Source organism: Microtus ochrogaster, chromosome 22 (assembly GCF_000317375.1).
Source record: "Microtus ochrogaster isolate Prairie Vole_2 chromosome 22, MicOch1.0, whole genome shotgun sequence".
Lineage (NCBI taxonomy): Eukaryota > Metazoa > Chordata > Mammalia > Rodentia > Cricetidae > Microtus > Microtus ochrogaster.
Genome location: NC_022023.1, coordinates 26,889,410 through 26,905,472, shown reverse-complemented (window position 1 = coordinate 26,905,472; position 16,063 = coordinate 26,889,410). Strand labels below are relative to the sequence as shown.

Here is a 16,063-nt window from a genome sequence, read left to right as displayed (position 1 = left end):
ATGGCCGCGCGCGGCCGGCGCGCCTGGCTCAGCATGCTGCTCGGGCTCGTGCTGGGCTTCGTGCTGGCCTCGCGGCTCGTCCTGCCCCGCGCCTCGGAGCTGAAGCGTGTGGGCCCGCGGCGGCGTCCCAGTCCCGAGGGATGCCGGCCAGGGCAGTCGGCGCCGCAGCCCGGCGGTGCGCGAGGCGATGCGCGCGGGGCGCAGCTCTGGCCGCATAGCTCGGCCTCGGAGGGCATCCCGCGTGACAGGAACTTTCTCTTCGTGGGAGTCATGACCGCCCAGAAATACCTGCAGACCCGCGCCGTGGCCGCCTACAGGTGAGCCCCTTTTTCGTGGACACCATCTCCAGCATCCAGCATCCCAGCGGGCGGGGTGGTGGCGGGCGGCCTGAGGGTTCCCGGGAGGCTTCCCCGGAGGAGGAGGAGGGCGAGAGCGATGCTCAAGGGCAAGACTTTGGGATTAGGTGGACTAGGCTGGCTTCTCGGGGTGTGCCTCTCACCCGGATTCTCCTACAAGACGCATAAGCTTTCTATGTCCAGGGCTGCTTTGTTAAAAGGAACGAGTCTCTTCTATAAGATGGTGGGGGAATTCAAAGCGTCGTACTTGCGATAGTGGAGGCAGAGGTTATAATTTGAGTCTCCAAGATAGGCACTTTGTCCTTGCAAAAGGAGAGCCCGCCTAAATTAACCTGGCTAGGACTCTTCCATGCCACACTTTAGGATTTTTCGGTCACTCCCTTTTTTTTTTAGTGAGAGTGCCCACTCTGGTTTTGTTAAGTAGAGAGAAAGAATCTAGAGGAAAAACAGCTTATGTGATCGATTCAGTCAATGCAAGAGACTACATTCTGATGTTCCCTGGCTCAGTTTCAGAGGTGTATGCCTGTACATAAGGAACCGGGCCCTAGGAAACTAAATGAGTCTGAGTCGTAGAAGTGGCTGCGATCGCGTTCAGGATTAACAAAGGGATTAGCCAAAGTAGCCTGTAGAAAGGAGATGGTTTGGGAGTGGAGGACGGTTAGAAATGCATTTGCATTGGAGCGAGACTGAAATAGAAGAGAATTGTAGACGCAAGCGAAGGGATTTGGTGGAAATTGTGTGTGTGTGTGTGTGTGTGTGTGTGTACAGAAACCTTTACTGTACGGGTGAAGTCTGAAGTTCCTCCGGGCACGGAATCAGAGACAGTGGTTTCAGAGCACAGATGTTCTGGGGCCGAGCATTTTGAGCAAGGCTACGCTAGTCGATGTGTGTTTTCAATTTATAACCAGTACTTTAGTAAGTTTGGCTTTTAAGTCCGTTTTCTGGGCTGTTTTCAGGCAGCAGATGGTGAAAGGGAACGCGCATAGCCGAATCTCTCCATTCATTATTAAGCCAAGTGAGGGATTGAGGGAAAGGTGAAAAGGGGCTGGAGAGTGACCAGAGACTGCCCTTGAACGGCTTGCCCACCCTTCCCGCCGCTGAAGTCAAGAGGCTGCATTCTGCCAAGAAAGGTTCGGGGTGCCAGGGAAGCTTAGAGTGCAGGTGGCTGCATGCGGGCTAACAAAATCGTTCAAGAGCCAGCAGGTCCAAGTTCTCTATGACTTAATGTCGCCATCAGATGTGGTGGCACAAGCGTTTAATTTTCAGCACTTTGGGAGGCAGAGCAGGTGGATCTCTATGAGTCCCAGGCCGGATGTGACTAACAGTGAGACCCTGCCTCAAAAATAAAAGAAAAAAAAAATGAAAAAAGGACACCCCACCCCAGATAGCTTAGTAGGTAAAGGTGTTACTAAACCTCACCACCTGAGTTTGGTGCCTAGAATGATCCCACATGGTACAAGGAGAGAGCTGACTCCTAAACTGTCTTCTTGTCTTTCATAACTGTCCCATCAGGTACGTTTGCCCTCCCACACAACATATACACTATAGATAAATATATGTCCTTTCAGTAATAAAATTAAATTGAGGAAGAACCCACTAAATTGTTTGATTTATGGTTTTGAAAGTTTAGTGACAGGTTACATGAAATCGAAACTCTGGAGACAATTACCAGAGTAGTTTGTTCACATAGATTATGAACAATCTTAGCCCCTCCCCAATACATTTCATGCTTATGAAGTCAAGATACACAAGTCATTAGGATCATCATTCCAGCAGTGCCCGGGAGATGTGTAGTGTACACTAGTCTGCTGTTTTGTGATTGGCCAAGATCTCCCAAAGCCTATCACGAACTGCAGTGTCTGTGGCCCTTTGGCCTCTTTTTTTTTTTTTTTTTTTTTTTTTTTAAGGCAGTGGGGAAGTAGAAATGCTTTTTGAGCCAGGCAGTGGTGCACGCCTTTAATACCAGCACTGGGGAGGCGGAGGCAGACAGATCTGTGAGTTTGAGGCCAGCCTGATCTCCAAAGCAAGGTCCAGGACAGCCAGAGAGAGAAATGCTTTCTGTTTGGTTCTTCCTCTCACAAAAAAGGAATCGTTTCCAGGAAGGAAACACTATACCCCGCAGTCATTGCTTCCCTGTAGTGACTTACTCTGTGTTCTGAAGAAAGCAGGACACAGGAAGGGCTGTATTCGTTGCTAGTCAGGGTCCTTGCCTGTCAACCCTGTAGTTAGATTGGCTAGCCTTAGGGAACTTTCAGGGAAGGCCTGAATTGGGAGGGAGGTTATTGGCTTGTAAGTTATTATTACAATTGTACTGTTCTTTGCAGCCTGCGCCAGAAAGTCCACACTGAGCTCTTAAAATGTAACATCCATGTACGGTACAGTGTGAAAACAGCTTGATTCTTGAACCTTGAGCACAAGGTGGAACCTGAGTTTGGAAAATGGGCGTGCTCAGTGTGACCTTTCTCCTAAAAAGTAAATTTTGTTTGTTTTTCTGTGTTGTTCAGACTAACTTAGCCTGAACCTTCCAGCCTCAGCCTCCTAGTGCTAGGAATTTGGGGCATGTGCCACCACACCTGGCTTATTCTTCATCATATGAAAAACTCCCAGCATTCAAGAGGTGGAGGCAGGCAGATTAGAAGTTCAAGGCCAGCCTGGCTACCTGAGAGTTTGTCTTTAAAAACCAAACAAAAGCTCCTTCAGATTGTTGTCCCCATTGTCCCCCTCCTTCGATTTAACAAAACTGTTGGTTGACTTATAGATGAAGGAGATGCCAACTTCCAATCAGAGGGCATTGTTGATATAAGAGAGTGAAAATGCCACAGTTTGTACTTTGGGACTAGTAACTAGCAACTTTTCCTTCCGAGGACTGAGATCCAGGAGGGAGCTAAGAAGCCCTTGAAGAATCCAGGAAGGTGCGCTTGCCTGGACTGTAGTTGCTGCAGTGTATTGCTTTGGCGGTGGAACAGCTCCATTTGTAGATCTCTTACTTTGTAGACCTGCCGTACACTTAGAGCAAGGCTAGGCCCCACGGAGACGGCTGGGCACAACATCAGACACAACAGTTTTGAAAGTAGGCAAACTGAAACTCCAAGTGTAGCAGATAGAGACCAGCTGGAGCCAACTTCCCTTGATCCCATGTAGCTGCCTAGCTGTTAGGCTCACAGGAGTGATCCTGACTCATTAAAACATTTAGGTGCACTTAGGTATGGTTCAGCCCTTTGTAAAGCAGATGACCTGCATGGCCCTTGTGAATCCAAACCTGAGTCGGAGGGCACGGCAAGACAGATCTTTGTTCTGCTAGTTCTATTAAAAGGGCTCTACAAAGGGTTTGGGCTAGTGATGAACACAGTGGAGAAAATAGAACAGGGGCTGGGTGGGCTGTTGGCCTGTCTGTAGTAGGTGGCTTTAGAGAAAGGGGCATTTATACCACTTGGGGTAGATAGTGAAAGACTGGTTGTGTGACTATTACTGATAAACATATTGGCCAAGGGAAGGCTGGATGCTGAGGCAGAAGCCAGGAGGCCATAAAAGAAGGAACTGGGTCTGACTGTTCAGACTCATGGAATTGTATTGCAAGAGAATGGAAAAAAAAACTTGAAGCTTTGAGCAGAAAGGGAGATGGGTAGCTGAAATTCTACAAATAAATACGGAAAATAATGCACGTAGGCTCCTCTGCAAAGCTTTGTCTATTGTGTAGTTCACTTTAAACTATGATCCACATGTAGTTGTGCTACCAACAGGTTGATTGGGTGTCTGGAGTTACTAACTGTAGTTCATATTTTCTTCAGTTTTTGGATTTTTTTCTTAGTTTTTTTTTTTTTTTTACATATAGAAGCTAAATGGTTCAATAATTCAACCTGTCTTTCTTTTATTGTCATTATTATTTTTAATATATATGGGTATTTTGTCTGCATTTATATCTGTGTGCCGTGTGTGCCTGGTTCTCAAGGGAGGCAGAAGAGATCCTCAGATCCCCTGAGACTGGAGTTACAGATGGTTGTGAGCTACCGTGTGGGTGCTCGGAATCAAATCGTGGTCCTCTGAAAGAGTACCTAGTGCTCTTAACCTACTGAGCCATCTCTCCAGCCCCATTTTTATCATTGATTTGTTTTGTTTTGAGACTCACTTTGTAGTTCAGACTGGCCTTGAATTATGAGTCATTCATTCTCCTGCCTTTCAACCTTCCGAGTGCTGATACTGCAAGCAGAAGTAAGACCCTATTCCCTGCTCCTGATTTTACATTTCCCTCAAGTTCAGGAAGTCAACCTTCAGCTCCTTTGAGTTTTTAAATGAGAGAGGGTCTCCCTATCTTGTCCAGGCTGGCCTTAAGGTTGCCTTAATTTCCAGGTAGCTAAGATTGTCACCAGGCCAGCCCCCTGAGGGTTTCTGTAAAGGAAACCTTTTGAAGGAAAAGATATCCCCAGCCACAAGGGGTGACTCAAAACTGCTTCCACCCCAGCCTCCAAAGCATCTATCTGTGCTAATCCAGTTTAAAGTCTTTAAAATCTTGCTAAGTAGCTAAGGATAACTTTCAAGTTCTCCTGCCTCAGCCTCTTGAGTCCTGAGATCACAGGCATATTTGCTGGTATACCCTGCTCCCCCCTCCCATCTGTTTTGTTTTCTTTTTCTTTTCTATTTTTCAAGACAGGTTTCTATGTGCAACCTTAGCTATCCTAGAACTTGTTCTGTAGACCAGGCTGGCCTTGCACTCTCAGAGATCCTCCTGCCTCTGTTTCCTAAGTGCTGGGGTTAATCCCATCTGTTCTTAATGTTCAGAGGCCTGAGCTTCAGCTGTGTGGAATAGCCTGGACAATAAAGTGCTTGAAAGGCACAAGGACCTGAGTTCTAGCCTGGGATCCAGGTACAAAACAAAGCAGGGCGGAGGACTGAATAGGATTTCTGGGGTTTACTGGACAGCCAACTTAGCCTAACTGGTAAGTTCCAGGCCAGTGAGAAACTGTTTCAGAAGCAGACAGCATTTTTGAAGTTTCCCAGTTGCATGCAGCACATACACACACACACACACACACACACACAGACACACACACACACAGAAAAAAAACACTGGGGTGGGAAGCAATTGTTTCTTGGTTTCTTTTTTACCTTCCTCTGAGGATGCTGTTGGTTGTCTAGGAGTGATTGGCATTAGTGTGCAGACAAGTTTGGGAAGAAAAGGGAAGACACACTAGCTTTAGATACAGGACTCTTACTCAAGATATCGTCAGTTCATGACCCTTCCTAATGCTTGGGATCTAGGCAGACTGTTCCTCTTACCAGCCTTAAAGAGATTCTCCCCAATATAGCTCAGTAATTTTCTTATTTCTTGAGCTCAGTAAACTATGTTTAGCTTGAAACAGCTCAGTTGGTCTCTTCCACACAGTTCTGTTTGGCAAATATTACTATGGAAAGTGTTTACATGTACAGTGCAAATAATCAGCTTCTAAATGTACTTTGGAGCACAACTAATTTCAAGGTATGAATTCGCTGTAGGGAAACTGCTGAGAGATGTGGTCCTGCAGTTAGTGTAGTTCTAGCTATCGTGGTCTGAGGGTTTGTGTTGTCAATGAAATATGCTAAGGTTTGCTGTGGTTGTCAGCAGAAACTGCTGTATGTTCTTGTTCTACTGGCAGTAGGCTTCAGTCCCCACAGCCCAGTCAAGATGAAGAAATGAAGACTGTTGACTGGCAAGGGCTCACAAGGTACTGGTAGGAGAGTGTGCAGAAGGGCTCACACTTTGTGCCAAAGGAAGGGTCAAGGTGCTTCTCACCCGGACTCCAGCCCTTTCTTCCCTTTTGAGCCATGAAGAATGAATGAGTAGAGTTTTGAGGCAGCGACAATAGCAGGTTTTCTAAGTCGTGAAGTAGCAGGGAATGGTGACGATGGGTGATGAGAAAGAATAGTTCCTTGGAGCTGGGCTGTGAGCGCTGGGCAGGAAAGTAATGGCAAGGATACCAGGCCAGGCTGAAAGAAGGCACCTGTGTGCTGTCTAATGCTGTAGTTAAGGGGAAGGCTTTTTCTTGTAGACAGATATGAGAGGGAAGGAGGGAGGGAGGGGGAGAGAGAGAGGGAGGGAAGGGGAAGGAGGGAGGGGGGGGAGAGAGAGAGAGAGAGAGAGAGAGAGAGAGAGAGAGAGAGAGAGAGAGAGAGAGAGAGAGAGAGAGAGAGAGAGTGTGTAGCGAGTAGCCAGAGGCATCTGGAAGAGTTCAGAGCAGAGTGAGAAAGAAGTAGACTGAGCTGAGCATGGCCGGCAAGACTGGACCTGGCCAAGGTTTTCTCTGAGAGAGGCGAGAATAGCAGGGGATGGAGAATAGAGAAAAGCGGGCCGGGGTGGCCGGGGTGAGCCTTTATAGGAAGAATGAGTAGCTGGGGGAGGGAAGCCTGTGAGCTGGAGGGAATTCAGGATGGGAAGGAGGTGAGAAGGCTCAGATGCCATCCTGGACTTTGAAATGTGTAACCGGGACTTGTGATGCTGAAGGAGACTGGGCCAGCGTGAGCTTTGCTATGCGATGATCATCACAGGGAGCCACTTGTCCTTCTGCCAGAATAAGGGAAATTGCTCCTTTTGGTAGAGGGAAACTTTTCTTTGTCTAGATACCAGAGTATTTAGAGTACCTTTTAAAGTTTCGGGGATTGGAGTTCTTTGGACCTGACTCGTGCCAGCCTCAGGAACTTGAGTTTTGTAAAGCCGACAGTGGTATTTCAGCATGAGAGTAGCTTGACAGGATCTGTGTTTGGGAGTTCAGCTGACGGTCCTGCTATTTGGAGGCTTTGTTGAGTCTGTTTCTGATGGTGATATCCACAGGTAAGTGTTCAGGATCTGGTACAGTAAACAAGTCCGCACTAGAGAGTTTGAATCAAGTTTTTTGCCTTAGAGTTAAGCCCATTCACAACCTGAAGGAGTTTTATGTTTCCGACAAAGGCAGACGGAAGTGGTAGAAGTGTGGGCAAGGCTGCCCTCCTTATCTGACAAAACTGTTTCTTTGGTCTTTTCAGTGCTCCCGTCCCCACTGTGAAAGATCTGGTGATGACCAGGAAACAGGTGTGGGTGAGGAGGTAGAGTGGCCCTGAGAGGCCACAGAGTGGCCCCTGTTTGTTTGCTTGGCTCATGTTCATTAGCTGTCTGTCCTTATGGGCCCAGAGTTTCCTGTGGATAATGACACTTCAGAGTCCTCCATCTGCTAAGAGTGAGTCTGGCTGTTGAGGAGCAGGCTGATTGCAGGTAGTGCCTCACAGCACCAGGACACTGATTTACAAGGTGCTTTTATCATTCCTAACCTCTCTGATCATACTTTTCTAAGATCTGGAAACTTACATTTTGTTCATACATACTCCCCAGACCTAGCAAAAACACTTATTTGGGGCTAATGAGAACCGTAGCTCAGGAAATCCATGAGCTTTGCGTGTACAGCAGCAGCACAGTTGTTCAGAGGGCTGTGGACTCGGCTGGAGTCTTCAGGAGACTGTGGCGCACCGGCTGTCATTTATACTCTACATTTGATTCTTAGGTGTCAAAAAAGGTGTGCTGTGTGGTGTGTCTCTTGGTGAGTGCCTTCGCTGTTGGTTGTGAACCTGGGCTCAGGACTGGCTCCTCTTAGTGCCCAATAGTTGGAAGTGCCTCTGGGTTGTCATCCAGACCATTGTTGAGGGAGGAAGTTGTAATCCACCCTGGCAGCAGCTCAACTGAGAAGAAGCCCTTCCCCCCCTGTTAGGACAAGATTTCAGTGTATAATAGTCAAACTGGTTACTTCCTGCCTCAACCTCCCAAGTGCTTGGGTTGTAAGGAATACTCTTTTATACTTACTTTCCCACTAAGTCTAAGTTTAAGGATCAGCAGTAAAGACTATAATTTAGCTTTTAAAGATAATTTTCCCACTGTTCTCTATTATATTGTTCACTTATTCCTGTAACACTTTGAAATTGCTCATATCTTGAGGACAGTGAGTCTGTTGACTTAAAAAGAGGAAGCCATGTGTTTACAAAGATAGTAAGGACATTAAAAGTAAAGTTACTAGTACTGAGGGAGAAGCAGCTCTTGTCAGTTATCAAGTGTCTTCTGCCCTGGGGGGCAGCTGAGTCTTCACAGGTCCCTGTGCTGCTGGGACTGACAGTAGACCACAGCATCGTCCTTCTGTACACTCTCTTAAGGACAAGTTAAGACTGTTGCCCCTCCAGCTGAGATTCCCACAGAGATGCTTTCCTCTGCTTCCTGTAGTGGTCCTGGAGGAGGATTTTCTCCTAGCACTTAATGTCTGACATAGTTTTACATTCAGCCCTGAGCAATAGGACGGTTTTGTGACTTCGTGTTTTGCCTCCTAGACAGCTTGTAGCTGAAAGTGAGCCACGGTTATCACGCATGGGTGGCACTGTGGTCTCGGGTCTGAACGCAGGAGTTTGCTCCAGTTTGAGGGGCACCTCCTGGGAGTGCTCTAGCTGTCAGTTTACAGAGCCTCCTTCAGGCACCAAGGTTTTGCCCTTGGTGCTTTGCTCTGCGTTAGCTCTTCTTCCCTCCCCTCAATGCTGTTCCCTTGCTCACTTTCCCCTCATGCATGCATTTTAGTTACTTGATCTTCAATCCTTTCTGTAGCAGAAAAGATTTATACATTTAATTCCTAGTGTCTGTCGATTCTACAGGACATTTCATCTTCCTCCTTAGACTCCGGCCACTTTAACAAGACTGAGAAGCAGTATCTGAGGTGATTCTATCCTTTCAAACTTAGCACTCTGTAACCAGCAGGCAGCATGTGTAAGAGTGGGTTGGTGGATTAGAAAGTCTCCTCACTTTTTAAGTTTAGAAACTGTAAAAGGAGGAACTCGGTCTTATGCTACTTTTCTTTGATTTGCCTGTTAGGTAGGTTATTACAAAATAAACTGTTCTGGTTTTCTTTTTTTTTTTTCTTTTCTTTTCTTTTTTCTTGTTGGCACAAAGCTTCCCATAGGGAATTTTTTCTTGATTCTAAATATACATACCTTTTGTAGAAGGTATAGAAAATAAAAAGAGGATGCTTTCTTTTCAAAATATAATTTTTTAACAATTTAAACATTTTTTTGAGATTATAGCTATATCGTTTCCCCCTTCTTCTCTCAAAGCCTTTCATCGCCTTTCATCGCTTCCAAATTCATAGCCTCTTTTTCTTTAAATTGTTGTTAGCATGTGAGTGTTTGTGTGTATGTATGTGTTTCCAAATACATAACTACAACCTGCTCAGTCTGTATAATGTTACTTGTGTGTATATATATGTGTATGTGTGTGTGTGTTTTTAGGGCTGACCTTTTGGTATTGGATAACTAATTGGTTTACACTTCCTGAGGAAGACAATTACTCCTGTTCTCAACAGTTCTCAGTTGCCTGTAGTTCTAGGCAGCCTTGTTGGTAAGGAAATTTTATTTTATGTGTGGGAGTGTTTTGCCTAAATGTATGTCTGTGTACCACATGTGTGTCTAGTGCCAAGGAAGCCAGAAGAGGGGCCAGTGTTCTTTACTGCTGAGCATCTTTCTAGCCCCCAATTAAATATTTTCTAGTTCGCCATTTAGAAACAACCACAGTGAATACTTTGGGGCCAAGTTGTACATTATTTTTGTGTGTTTAGTAAGTCAGGAAATATAAGTATACTCTTCCGTACCTTCTTGATTTGTGTGTGTGTGTGTGTGTGTGTGTGTGTGTGTGTGTGTGTGTGTGTTGTCAGGGGATAGAATCCAGGCCATACACTTGTAAGCACACACTCTATCACTTGCTGCATTCTTAGCCTGTGTGGCCAGCTTTGTAAACTTAGGCATATGTTATAGATGTTTACCCAGGACAATGTCTATATTGTAGATGTAGTTTTTCTTACAATGATATTGACTAGAAGTGGAGACGGATACAAAGCCCTAACTCAACACAGGCATTCCTTGGCCAAGCTGCCAGTTGTCCAGCTGCGTTTCTTAGTTGAGGTTTAATTTGGTACAGGGGATAGCATTTAGAAACTTGGGGAAATAGGAGATTTCCTTGGCACCCTCTCATTTCAGCTGTCTTATCTGGGCTGTAAAAAGAGTTGGGTTTCAGTCCATTGAAAATTGAGCTTTCTGGCAAGGATCTTTGCAAATGTTCTGTCATTTCTATTGAGAGCTCCAGGCATCAAATGTGTTGATGGCCAAGTACACATTTGCTTATGAGAATCTCAGAACCTGACCTATTTTGATCACAGGAGGGCAGGCTTGCTTGTTCAGTAGCATTGCTTTCAATGTGGAATTATGAATGTGTTTTCCTCCCCCTCCCTCCGGATAGTGAATCAAGTTATGTTCCAGAATACACTCACTTTGTGGAACCCTAATTGAAAAGATCATAATTTCTTAAGATTGGAGGGTTTGCAAAGAATTCATGAGAAGATTTTCCTCAAACCACCCTTCAATTAGAATAGAAAAGACAACATGAGGCTTGCCCTGCCTTACCTAAAAAGGACTGGATAATAATTGGGTGGGGTGACTGAAAACGCAGAGGAGCTTTTAAGGAGGGGTTGAGGTTGGAGTGCCTGTTTTTAAAATTAATTGCTTTCTCTTCTTGGACAAATTACACCATTTCAAGTCACAGTTGGGACATTAATTGCATCCGCGATGGCTGTGTTACCAGTACATTCTGCATGTATTCTGCCTGGGGCACTGGGAAACAGTGCCAGGTAGAAATGAATTTTGATCTTTAGTGTAATATCAAAGAACCTAGTGTCTTAACTAAAAACACTTAAAATTTACATTCTTATTAGAATTCTACCCTAAAACAGTGTCTGAAATTAGGAGTTAAATACAATTCTTACACAGTCCATGGCTTGAGGGTTTCTCTTTTTAGCCCGATGTGTGAGATGCACTTTCCTTACTGCCATCACTGCAGTGCAGTCTTAAATCTCACTCGTCCATGTTCAGCACACACTTTCCTGTCTCTCTTGCTTCTTTCCCTGTCTTATTTTATTTGCAAGCCTCTGCCTCCTCAGCAGGACTCCTCTCAGCAGTGCACTCCAGAGCCCCTGCACGACAGAGTGCCTGTCTCTTTAGTAGGTGGCTGCTTTGAAGACTTCCTGACTTCTGGGATTGGCTGCTCTAGTATGACTTTGAACCTGGTCTGTTTTAGTAGTCACATTAGTGCAGAGGCACACAGCGTGCTGATAGCGATAGGCAGACGTTACGTGGCTTTCATTTGTTGTCCTTTTGCATTTCGTCCTAAGAGGTCGCACGTTCTTTAGCTCTGCGTTACATTTCATGAACACCACAGTTATAGTGTGTGTCAGCACATGGAACCTCTATCTTTTCCCTCTGAATAATTGTTTTCTTGTTTGTGCTTTGAGTAAACTGATTTTCTTCTGTGCGAATTGTAGGAAGTATGGCTGGGCTGATGGACAGTTATGTGAAGCTCATCTGGAAGTGATTTTTGTCTTTGGCAAACACAGCACACAGCATCTGTAAGCCACTTGCCGTATAGGAGGGGGCAGTTTTCATTCCACGTCTTCACTAATCTCTGTTATGTGCCAAGCATTGCAGTTATTTACATTTTCAGAGTTACCGTGACCCAAAGAAAACAAGGAAGCCCGAGCATTAGTGTGTAAGGGAAACAGACCCAGGGCTCCTTGGCTTAAAAGGATCTGTACACTGGCTTCCTGTGGTTAGAGCTGGGAGGTGGTTCCCCCGCTCACGTGATCACATCACAAGAGTTCCTGTAGACTGTCATACATTCTGTGTGTTTTAGGCATGTGCGAAAGGACTTATCCTTTATAGGTAGGGGTGGCTTCTCCTTACATTGACTGCTCATCTATCCTGTATTTACTTTACCATTTTGCCTTTTAAAATGGGATCTCACCATGCTGCCCAGGCTGATCTCAAACTCATTGTCTGAAGTGGTCCTGGTTACCTTTGCCTCCTGAGTAGGGACTATAGCCATGTGCTGCCATGAATAACTATATGGTGTTTTTTTTTACATATTTATTTTTATTTTATGTGTTTATACGAGTCTCTACATGTATGTATATTTGTGTCATATGTGCTGATGCTCTTGGAAGCTAGAAGAGGATCTCTTGGAACTGGAGTTATAAACAGTTGTAAGCTGCCATATATGGGTGCTGGGACCCCAGCCTGGTCCTCTGAAAGATAGCACACATTAACCACACCACTGAATGGTGCTGATAGTCGTGCAGCACTGTGAGTGCTGAATACTATGAACTGTGTGTGCACTTAGAGGTGGCTAGGATGGTGACTCCTGTGCTGAGTTTGGCTATAGTCACCATCTGCTGAAAGGCGAGCATGTGATACTTCAAGTCTTCCAACTGTAGAGAAGTGTGAAAGTCTTGTCTGCCATGCCTCTAGCTCTTCTAATTCAATTTCCCCACTTCTGTACTGCTTCCCCAGAAACGATGATGATTATTTTGAGGCAGAGTTGCCCTAAGGAGCCCAGACTGACCTCCGGCCTGCTATCCTCCTGTCTCAATCTCTTGATCACTGGGAGTACTACTCTACCTGGCCTAGAATATTTTTTAATGATACTTTTCTCCTAGTAATCTCCATTAAAAATTATGTAGGTTTAGTTGGTTCAAGTCACCTTTTCACTGTAGAAATACAGTTATACTGGTTAAGTAAATTGAAATTTATGAAGAGCAATACCACTTGGAAGCTGGGGGGAGGGATCAGAGACAGCGAGACTGGGAATTCAGCTTCTGGCCTTGCACATCCTGAGCAAGCACTCTACCACTAGCCTGTATCTATAGTTCATGATTTTATTTCCTTCTCCCTGCCTCACATTCGACAGAGTCTCACTATGTAGCCCTGACTGGCATGGAAATTAACTATGTTGATCAGGCTGACCTTGAACTTGCAGTGATTCACCTGTCTGCCTCTAGAGTGCCAAGATTAAAGGCCTATACCACCATGCAGAGCCTTGATTTTCTTAATAATAAATTTACTACAAATTGAGCATCTCCAGTGTGGAAATCAAGTGCTATAAAATACGAGACTTTAAAGTGTTCAATTCTACCAGTGGCAGGTTTCAGGGCATTTGGATATTTGGATTGGGGGTGTGTGACTGATGAAATCTATACGTATATTTTGAAATGTGGAGTAACTCCAGATAAAGACTATTCAGCCTGTGTTTTATTTGTTATCTATCATATCTTTTTTGGAAGTAGGCCATATAAATGAGTGGTTACAGCTGAATTACTTAAGTTCTCAGCCGTATACAAACAAGGGAAAGGACATTATGATTACCTTAAATTAATTCTTCATAATTGGATACTTTATTTCCATTTCATTGATTACTGATCCCTCCTCTGTCTGGCCTGAAGCAGCTCCTTTTAAAACTCAGACCTACACCTCTGGCTTTTTTCCAGTCAAATCCACACCCGGAGATTTCATTCCTGTTCTTCTGCGGTGTTCACTTTGGAGCCTTCCAGGGCGTTCTTACCATAGAGGACCACTTACTGGTAGACCCACCTTTTAGCTCTGATGGGTTTTCCTCCATCTTCCCACACAGCAAACTCTGTTGTGCTCTGCACCCTGGGTCAGCCTTAGCATCCTGACTTACCTGCTTTAGGAAGCATTCTCTGTTCTGGCTCTCCTTTGTATGTTCCTTTCTTTCAAAACGTGTTTATGCTAATCACTTACACACGTGTGTCCATCTGACAATGTCTGGTTGGTGACTGCTTCGTGACTCGAAGCTGTGTTCACCATTGCATCTGTCTTGGTCGGCACTTGAGGAGCTTTGCAGCAGGATTTGTTGGCTGGGAAATTTGACTTTGTTTTCATATTTATTTTTTATATTTTGTTTACTTTGAGGGTGTATATGGGCGTGTGCATACCATGGCACACATGTAGAGGTCAGAGGACAACTTGTAGGAATCAGTTCTCTCTTTCAGCCATGTGGGCTGTGGGGAGCAAACTCAGGTTGGTGATGAGACTTGGCAGCTTGTGCTTTTACTGCTTAGCCGTCCTCATAGAGCTAAGCTGTTTGCTAGTGGAAAGTGATGAAATCTGGAAGTTGACCTGACAGCCTAGGTTTTGCCTTGACAATTTGGTTTTCAGCTGTAACGAGAACTTAATGATCCTTTAAAACTTCCTCCTTCTTTTAGTTGTGGTTCTTCTGGAAATGAACCTGGGATTTGTAATACTGAGTGGGGGCAAACAGACTAGTCACACAGCGATTCAGAATAGGCAGATAAATTCATTTCTGAAAATAACTGTTCTCTAATCACTATTTATTTTAATTCCAGAACATGGTCCAAGACAATTCCTGGGAAAGTTGAGTTCTTCTCTAGCGAGGGCTCAGATACAACTATACCTATTCCGATAGTGCCCCTGCGGGGTGTGGATGACTCCTATCCGCCCCAGAAGAAGTCTTTCATGATGCTCAAGTACATGCATGACCACTACCTGGACAAATACGAATGGTTTATGAGAGCAGATGATGACGTTTACATCAAAGGAGATCGTCTGGAGAGTTTCCTGAGGAGTCTGAATAGCAGCGAGCCCCTCTTTCTCGGGCAGACGGGACTGGGTACCACAGAAGAGATGGGGAAGCTGGCCCTTGAGCCTGGAGAGAACTTCTGCATGGGAGGGCCTGGTGTGATTCTGAGCCGGGAGGTGCTTCGGAGAATGGCACCACACATTGGCAAGTGTCTCCGGGAAATGTACACCACCCATGAGGATGTAGAGGTGGGAAGATGTGTTCGGAGGTTTGCAGGCGTACAGTGTGTTTGGTCATATGAGGTAAGAGCAGAATTCTTTCTTTCTTTTCTCCCTTCCCTTCCTTTTCTCCTTCTTTTCTTTCTTTATTATTATTATTATTTGTTGTTGTTTGCTTGTTTTTCAAGACCAGGGTTTCTCTGTGTAGCTTTGCTTCCTGTCCTGGAACTAGCTCTTGTAAACCAGGCTGGCCTCAAACTCACAAGAGGTCTGCTCGCCTCTGCCTCCCGAGTGCTGGGATTAAAGTCATGCGCCACCACTGCCCAGCCAAACAGAATTCTTTACATGGGAAAAAGGGTCAATTTTGCCTTTTGAGTTCTGAGTCAATCATATGAAACTAGCAATCCTAGCCTCTTTAGGGTTAAAGTTAGTATAAATTATTAGTATATGTTTTGGCCTTCATTTTTAATTTTTTTGAATTCTTACTGCCCTGATTTCCCCTGGCTCTAAAGAGCATGCCTTCTTGTACTTCCTGGTGTTTTTTTAAATAAATAACGGTACTCATGGTTTGAAGAAACCTAGGATTTACTGATGGTCATAATAACGTTGTCCATGACACCCAGAGTCATCTGATTTCTGTTGATTCCACAAGACCTTCTCTAAGAGCATAGGATGCTTCCTTGTTTCTTGTTTCCCAAAGGCTTGCACTTTCGTCTGGTCAAGATAACCTACATAGACTTAGAAATGGTTAGTGATAAGAAACTGGCCAGGACCTTTGGCTTTGCATGTGGGAGCTAGGGTTGCAGCACAGCGCTATCGCATGTGTTTAGTGTCCCTGAGGACATTGCCAGTAGCAAAGAGAAATAAATGACTGTTACAAACCTTGACCTTTTGTGTGCAAGCTTATGATACAGTCTTTCCTTTCATATGACGTGGCATGCAATTCTCAGTTATTTTAACACATGAAATCTTTATGGGAGTCTTCTTGCAGGTATTTTCTCTTTAATAAGGGGACGTGAGTTAATTTTTGGACTTTTCTGTTTTATACCTGTAGTTTCAAGATCTTATCAAGTGTT

General features: G+C 44.8%; 1 protein-coding gene across 1 annotated transcript in view; it reads left to right on the top strand.

Annotated features, from left to right (window-relative positions):
• Chsy1 (chondroitin sulfate synthase 1) overlaps positions 1–16,063 on the top strand; it is a 66,245-nt gene continuing 50,182 nt past the window's right edge. The window contains exons 1-2 of the mRNA XM_005357788.2: positions 1–317; positions 14,576–15,071. Of these exons, the coding sequence (XP_005357845.1) occupies positions 1–317; positions 14,576–15,071 (813 nt within the window). The remainder of the gene's footprint in view (positions 318–14,575; positions 15,072–16,063) is intronic.